Consider the following 8,144-nt stretch of genomic DNA (forward strand, 5'->3'; position numbering starts at 1 on the left):
TAGCAAGTGAACTGTCATTTGAATACTCCAAGTTATAAGGATAGATCAATTTTTTCTTTCAAATCCTATTTTCTTAAATTAAAAATCAACGGTTAATTTTTCTTTGTTACATTTTGTCTATGCAACTAGCTGTAGATTTATAGTGTGAATAAGAACGGAGAAAATGTCATTCCTATTTAATTTGGATTCCTCCATTGATGATTTTTGGAGAATGATGATTTTTATGATAAAATAATTGAATTGGCAATTTAACAGTTGCAGATGATACAAACACAAATCATATGCTAAGAGTGTATAGATCAAATGCAATTTTATTTTAGGTATCACCACTATTGTTGTTCAAATGTGTAGCTTGAAGCTCCAATTCATCTATTAAATAAAAATATTCCAATACAATTAAACTTAATGCAATGACAAAACATCATACTTAACCAAAAATTTTACAAAACATCATAATTCTTTTTTATTTTGAAAAAAATTCTTATTGACATCATCAAATTAACATATTCAAACCATAATACATAGCCAACAACAGTTAAAGCTAACCAAATCTCTTCATGAACTCACTCATCTGCCTCTGTAACAACCTAGTTGCATCAGAATCAGGCTCAAACACATGAAAAACATGTTTCTCTTCCTCAGCTTCCACAACCTTAACCTCATTCACTCCTTTCTTCTTCAAAAACTCACCATACATAACACCCCTCTCCTTCAAAAAATCCTTCCCAGCAACATAAACCTCAACAGCAGGAAACTTCAACCAAACACTCTCAAAAACCTCATCTTTCTCAAAATTACACCCGAAAAAATCGCGGTCCGAATCCTCAGGCAAACTCAACCTCCAAAACATATCATTCATTCTAACATCCTCAACACTTTCTTCCTCCATCTCTTTTTCAGTTCTCTTCTCACTTCCAAAATAAGGGTGAATTAGCATCAACCCTTTAACCTTAACAGGACAAAACCCATTATTCTTAACAGCTTTAACAGCAACATAATGTGAAATGTTGCCACCAGCACTGTCACCAGAGAGAAAAACATTAGACAAATCAGCATTGTGAAGAAAAGGTTCAATTTTTACATTTTCTGCAATCCATTCAAGTGATGAGTAACAATCTTCATAAGCGATTGGAAGACGATGTTCGGGGGCTAATCGGTAGTCGATGGAGAGGACAATGGATTGCGACGTAACAGCAAAATCGGCGAGGAAATTGTTGTAACCAAGCCATGTTGTGGAACCGATGCAGAAGCCACCACCATGGAAATAAACTAAGAGGGGAAATTGTTTTGTTGTTTGTGAAGAATTGTTAGGAATGAAGAGTCTTGCTGTGATGGGTTTTGATGGGTCAATGATTATGTCTTTGGATTTGTATTTGTATTGATTGGTTGATGATTGTGAAGTGGGTGGGGATGTTTCTGGGTTGAAACGTTTTACTGTTCCATCAGAGAAGACTTGAAGAAATTCTGGTGCTTCTGCTATTAAAGACATTCTAATTTTAATTATTGTTAATTGCACAAAAGGAGGTGGTGAAGTTCTGAGTCTATGATGTGAATTCTGAACATTATATACACAAGTTGAAAGAATTAAAATAGTTTGAGTAATACATTCTTGGTGTTTGCATTTGTAGGTGTTGTTTGGTTGGTCATGTAAACGGTGCATTGGTCATTTTAATGTGAGAAAAGAAAGAAAAAAGTTTTTAAAAAAACTCAAACGCGCCAGGTAGGGGTCGAACCTACGACTTTCTGCTTAGGAAACAGACGCTCTATCCACTGAGCTACAGGCGCTTATACATTCTTTTCTTTCGTTTCTACGTATAATACTAATGTCAATATATTTTTACATAATTTCTATGATTCTATTTTTTTTTTGGCAAATTAATTTTTTATATAAAATGATTATTTCAAATACAAAAATTATATATTTATTATTTTTTTGTTACATTATTCTCTCTATAAAAAATAATTATGTATGAGATATTGTCAAATATTATATAAATATATCTCTTATTCATTTTATAAAGATTAAAATCGATCCTTAGAACTATGATGTTTTTATACACTTAATAAAAAAATAATGTCATTGTAATCATTTAACTATTATTTTTTGTTGTAAAATCATTAATATATAATTCATTCATAATTAACATTTTCTCAAATTATTTTGATCATAATATGGTGATGTTTTTGTAGTAAATTATCACTTATATATATTTCAATTGTAATTTTCTGTGATTTAGTATATTGCAAATAACATATTAACAATTTTAGTGTAAAACTATTTTTATCTACAACAACAAAAATATATGTAATTATTTTTATTCTACAAGAAATTAATGCATTAGAAGAAGAAAAAAAAGAATTTTAAAAAATGAATGTTGAAACTATCAAATAACTTTTAACTCTTCAAATAGAATTTTGCCACCAAAATTATAAAAATAATCAAATCATATTTTGACAAGTTTTAAAATATTTACAATATATAATTAAATTTTTATCAAATAGTAATGATCTACCATTTTAATATTGAACAAAATTAAAAACAAAGTATCATTACAAAATTTACAAAATTAATATTGAATATAAAAAAAAAAATGTGCCTTTATAAGTTAGAGTCCCAGACGATCGTCCATCTCTGACTTTCAAAAACAAAAAATATTTTACTTGAGTTATTCTTTGTTCAATGTTCCTAGTCCTTAATTTTATAAAAATTTTCAACAATAAAATTTATTGTCTTAAAATGGTTTTCAAAGAACATATTGTCTCAAAAGTAGACTGAAATTTTACTGCTGAATTTTATTATGGTTGCCAATAGGCATGGAAATTTCTCTTTTTCGATTTTCGGTATCCCCAAGAGCCAAGACCTTTCCCTGCATAGGAAATACTTTTATCCAAACAAAAACAAATACCAAAGTAACTAAATTAGTATGCATTACAAAATTCCAAATCACCTACTTCCACCACTTTCTAACCACAACAATTTGGTATGAGTATCTAGTTACTATCTACATAGTCCACAAACTGTTAGCATATTGATACAACCTAGATGCCAATTTAAGAGTGAGTGCATGGCACCTATAACCATGAGGAAAATTTTACATTATTAAAAAAAAAAAAAAGGAAACAAATAATCATGCTGCATCCATTTGCCACCAGATACTGATTCAAAAAGGAGGCCAAATTTTCATCCAAATTCATTTGGAGTCTGTTCTCAACATTGAAAAAGACATTGTTGAACAGGAAATATGAAGAGATGGAAAGCCAGCACCTATCACAAGTTACTGCAATTATCTATGCTACTTTCTCCACAGCAGAAAATTGGAAAAGAGAGAAGATGGAGAGTCGAACTCAGCATCTATCCTGTTGTTTTCTTTCAATCCTCTACCAGAGTCTCACTATGCAGAGGAGGCAATGAGTATATGCTTACAGTTGAGCTTCCACCCCTAATCTCTTTCAGTGTATCCAGTGCCGATGTAGTTAGTTTGATGAAAATGTTTTCCATATTTTGAATCTCAGAAAGTTCTTTGGGGACATGCTCAAATGTCTCTTTAGTTCCGTTTGCAGATGTGGAGCCACGTGTAACTTCCTCAAAAACCTCACTGGTTGATAAGGATTGACCTAGAGGCCCACTTTTGGGGAAAATAATACTTAGCATCAGCTCACACTCTTTTACAAGCTTGTTAAGCACATCAATTTTGAAGAACGGCTGGTTCAAGACATCTTGGATAAAAGGTAATCGAATCAGTGCACCAGTTCGCTTATCATATTTCTTTATTATCTTAACCAGACCTGCACAAATAATGAGATTGACGAAAACACAATCATTCAAAAGATTCATCGTCAAAACTTTCACCTTTAATCCATGTTATAGAAGATTTTATAAAATTCTATACTCGTTAACAAAACTGTCAACAGGTTCTCAAGCCATATCATATTTGCTTCTCCCTGTCTACTATGTCCTAGTGTTTAATCATTCATTTCAATTTATGCACCCATCTGTTGACATGTATAACGCAGAGATGTATTCGGTGGAAGAGTATTAGTAAAACTTTGAATCAGTTTAGAAATGCTAAGTATTTAAGAACAAATTACGATAGTTACTACTTTTTTTTAAACAAAATGTTCAGTAGTCATCTTTTCTGCAAAATATGGTTGCCAAGAGTAGCCAATGGAATTATTCAAGAATTAAGACCGTATAATCCATGATTCTCTTATAATATAACTGTATCTGACTACACATGTAAATAGAGTAAACTACCACTACAGCCCCTAAAAACTGTAACTCGTTTGCAATTTAGTCCTTAATGTAAATTGTATGACTATTTAGTCCTTAAATGATCCAAACTCATTTCTCATTGGCTCATATCATATGTGCTAGGGAGTAAGACAGCAAATTTGAATAATTCAAGAACTAAATCGTATGCACAATTGCAAGTGATGCGTACTTCCAAAAAGAAAATACCATTTTACCCTATCTTAATAATGCTTATGATATTCACAAGCCATTATAAGTTACTAGGAATCTGTCTCTTAAAACTCATACGCAGGATCTGACAAAAATTACCTGTGTAGTTAAGTGCACTATAGTTCTCTAACAAAACCATCTCTCCGTGAAAATCCACAATTTCCCTCCCTACTGACATCAACTCTGCATCAGAATTCTTGGCCCAGGCAACTTTGTCTTGCAATTCCTGCATAGCAAGCATATGAAACCAATCTTAGAAATGGAAAATGCTAGGTCCACATCTCCGTGACATGGAAAAATCAGTATAATTATTATGCAGAACATGAAGATTGCACAGACATATGGTAACGTATGTCTAAGTGTTTGTATAAAGTGATTCTTAGAACATTTTTCCTTCCAACAATCACAAGCTAAACAGAAAGGAAAAATAGTGCTAAAATCAAAAGTATGAGTCATACCTTCCCAGAATTACAATATGCTAACCAATAAAGGAATTTTAAACCACAAAGAATAACAGCCCATGTTAAATGTCATCTGTCCTAACATGTCACCCCCTCTGTTCCACATCCATTGATATTTAAGGTTATTTCACCCTTATTTAATCCCCTAACTTGATGTTTAGATTCACAGCGAATTAGACAGAATCACAATGTGTCACCATGATTTTGATTTTGGCTAAATCGCATTTTGGAGTTTCAATAAAATGATAGTACAACCAGTAGCGGAGCCAGGAATCATTATTTGGGGGACCATGACCAAAACTCGAATATTCATATAAAATGGAAGCATCATTTTGGTTCCTAAATGTGTGAGATGCAATCACTATAGTTTTGTATGTATTGAAATTACAAGCTCCTTGTTGAACCTCTCTTTTATTAGTAATTTTATGGACCAATTTGACTAATGAAAGATACATTTAAGGACTAAACTAACTAACAAAAGACACATCCAAAGACAAAAATATTAATAAAAGACACATTTAACTACTTTTTTATATAAAAATTGTTAGTAGTAATTGACTAATCATAGAGCCATATAATAATTAACTATATACAACACAAACATCCTATAAAATTTAGAGGACCATTACACCTATATGTCCCCTTCTCTCTCCGCCCCCAGTACAACTATGATTTCGTAGAACTCACAGTGATTGCAAACATGCACTAAATTATATCACAATTTCCATGTCCTTTTTTCCAACTAAGGGTACAGGTGTAAAAAGACATTAATTAGACATTAGACTTCACAAACATCATAGGTTATATGGAATGCAGGTGTAACATTAATTATCAATGCTTCCATTCCAAAGACATATCTAATCAAATTTGACTAAATAAACCATAATTTTGTCCCCTGATGCTCCCTAATATCACAATTTATAATACACGGATAAAAATCTTTAATTTTTTTTTTCCAATACACCATATGAAAAAACATCTAAATTAAAATAAATAAATAAATAAATAATCTGTCTACGCAAATGCAATCGTTCAAAATTAAGAAGAACCACAAATAATTGATAATCAATGACAGTTAGAAAATTAGTTAGTTAATTAATTAAAATTTACCTTCCATTTGATAACATATTCTTCTTCCATTTCAACAAAAAAAGCGTTGAATTTTTCAATCTCAACCTCCAATAACCTAAGAAAGTCGTTAACCTCTTTGGATACATCGGCATCGGCGTTGCCATCTTCATCCAAACGACGCCGTTTAAAGGAAGAAGGATCTTTAGGGTTAATTAGCTTCAACTGCTTCTTAAGATCTTTGTAGGATAAAAACTTATCACGCCAATCCGGTAACGTTTGCTCGATCTGGTTGCTGAGAATCTTCCAGAATTTCATCGTTGGAGAATGAAAATGAAGATTGCGCGTTGATGAGACGCAGTTTGGTTAAGATTTGGAATAATAATGAAAATAATAATAATTGAGATTAGAATTGATAATTAGGAGAAATAAATAAGAATATAAAAAAAGTAAATAAAGAGTGTGTTTGGGTTCCGGATTTAGAATATTCCTGATGCGTGGAGAATAATGGAATATACTTTTTCAAAATTCTTTGTTCTTCTGTTCTTCCAGAACCAATTTTATCGGTTTCTTCTCCCTTATATATTATTGTTACTTCTTCTTGTTATGTTGTGATGTTTGTTCTATCACTGCGTTGCATGTGGGTGATTAACCGTCTTTTTTTTTTTTTACCAAATTTATAATTTAAATTTATTATCGTAATGGCATTTACAATTTTTTATTTAAATAAAAATTAAATCAATAAACACATAAATTATTAATAAATTTTATTAGGATGAATGTCATTATAATAATAATTTTCCAATTTTATTTAATCATTTTTAGTTTTAAGGTGAGATGTAATTTTGCAAAAAATTTAATTTATAAATTTAATGAACATACATTATTAGTGTTAATAATTTTCAACACAACTAATATAAATGGTTAATTGATGATTTATTTTTTGATGACAGTCTATGTCAGGTGGTGAGATAATAAAGTTAATAATTTTTATCGTATAAAATTAATTTATACTAAGAATATAAAAGTATATTTTCTCTTTTCTCTTCTTTCATTTTAAAAATCTATTTTCTCTTAATTTATATTCATTGTGAATGTAAAAAAGTTACATTACATCTATCTACTTATGGGGTGTCACATCATTTAATTAATTGAGACATGTGATTTGTTAATCTGATGAAAGTGATACGCACTTATACTTACAATCAATCATAACTTGACAACACATTAAATATATGTATAACTTATGTTATAAGACTAGTTTAATGGCCACATATTTACACACAAAAAAGTCACTATTGTTTTATGTTATAAGACTAGTTTTAAATTATTTTTACAAAAGTGCAGCAATATAATAAAATAATGAATTTTTGTTAGATGTCGATATAAGATAATAAATTATATATAAATATACTAATAAAAATTATGAGACGTATAAATTATTGTTAATAATATTTATAAATGGTTGATGTTTGAGTCATTTTATTATTATGTTTGTTTAAAATCTAAATCAAACACAATTTATTTAAAATATTCTCTTTTGTCTCCATTACATATCTTCAACCAAATAAACCCTAAGAGTATCATAATCTCATAATACATGGCCGGCCAATAGAGTGTGCATCAATACCATTAAGGTCCAATTTCTTTTAAGGATATTAAGACCCAAAAATATTTGTGTCAAAAACTCTAAAATTGTTAAAAAAAAATGAAAATATTAAAAAATTAATTTGTAAAATTAAAATAAGGTGTTTGAAAGTTTGAGTCTGTCTTTACATAATAATTAATCTTACATTAAAATTTAAAATGATAAATTAATAAGGACACTTTTTTTTTCCTAATTAAAAAGGTGACTAGTCAGTCAACTGGAAAAAAGGTAAAGAGGGAGTATAAGCAAAGGTTAATTAATTTTATCATATTATTCCTACACTACCCTATAATTAATTTAGATTTTGTTTTTTTATTTATTTTAACTGCTTAGATTTTTTTTTTGTTAGTCTGTAATTTCTTTTAATAATAATAATTGTTTAGATAGTACAATTATTTTTTTATTACTTTGAACAAAATTGAATGAGATCAATTATTTATCTTAAAGAAGGTAAGATTCCTTTTTTTTTTGTTGAGAAAATAGATTATTAATTGTTTGTATGAAC

General features: G+C 29.6%; 2 protein-coding genes and 1 non-coding gene across 3 annotated transcripts; all 3 read right to left on the minus strand.

The window, feature by feature from the left end:
• Positions 1-541: 541 nt before the first annotated feature.
• On the minus strand, positions 542-1,489 carry LOC105852007 (tuliposide A-converting enzyme 1, chloroplastic-like). Its single transcript, XM_012715291.3, has one exon. The coding sequence runs from the start codon at positions 1,487-1,489 to the stop codon at positions 542-544; it is 948 nt and encodes a 315-aa protein (XP_012570745.1).
• A 223-nt stretch (positions 1,490-1,712) lies between these two features.
• Positions 1,713-1,785, minus strand: TRNAR-CCU (transfer RNA arginine (anticodon CCU)). The gene has a single exon. It is a non-coding gene; the product is annotated as a tRNA-Arg (tRNA).
• A 1,126-nt stretch (positions 1,786-2,911) lies between these two features.
• Positions 2,912-6,543, minus strand: LOC101512729 (SPX domain-containing protein 2-like). The gene is made up of 3 exons (XM_012715266.3): positions 6,034-6,543; positions 4,562-4,688; positions 2,912-3,786 (listed from the first exon to the last, which is right to left on the minus strand). Exons 1-3 carry the CDS (start codon positions 6,307-6,309, stop codon positions 3,371-3,373), a joined length of 819 nt encoding a protein of 272 aa, XP_012570720.1. The 5' UTR covers positions 6,310-6,543; the 3' UTR covers positions 2,912-3,370.
• Between the last annotated feature and the right edge of the window lie 1,601 nt (positions 6,544-8,144).

This window comes from Cicer arietinum, chromosome 4 (assembly GCF_000331145.2).
Source record: "Cicer arietinum cultivar CDC Frontier isolate Library 1 chromosome 4, Cicar.CDCFrontier_v2.0, whole genome shotgun sequence".
In the NCBI taxonomy this organism is placed as follows: domain Eukaryota; kingdom Viridiplantae; phylum Streptophyta; class Magnoliopsida; order Fabales; family Fabaceae; genus Cicer; species Cicer arietinum.

Coding starts and splice junctions, on each gene's coding strand:
- LOC105852007 (XM_012715291.3), bottom strand. CDS start 1,489: ATGTCTTTAATAGCAGAAGCACCAGAATTTCTTCAAGTCTTCTCTGAT.
- LOC101512729 (XM_012715266.3), bottom strand. CDS start 6,309: ATGAAATTCTGGAAGATTCTCAGCAACCAGATCGAGCAAACGTTACCG. Junction 4,689..6,033: donor AATATGTTATCAAATGGAAG/GTAAATTTTAAT, acceptor CTTGCTATGCAG/GAATTGCAAGACAAAGTTGC. Junction 3,787..4,561: donor TAGTGCACTTAACTACACAG/GTAATTTTTGTC, acceptor TTATTTGTGCAG/GTCTGGTTAAGATAATAAAG.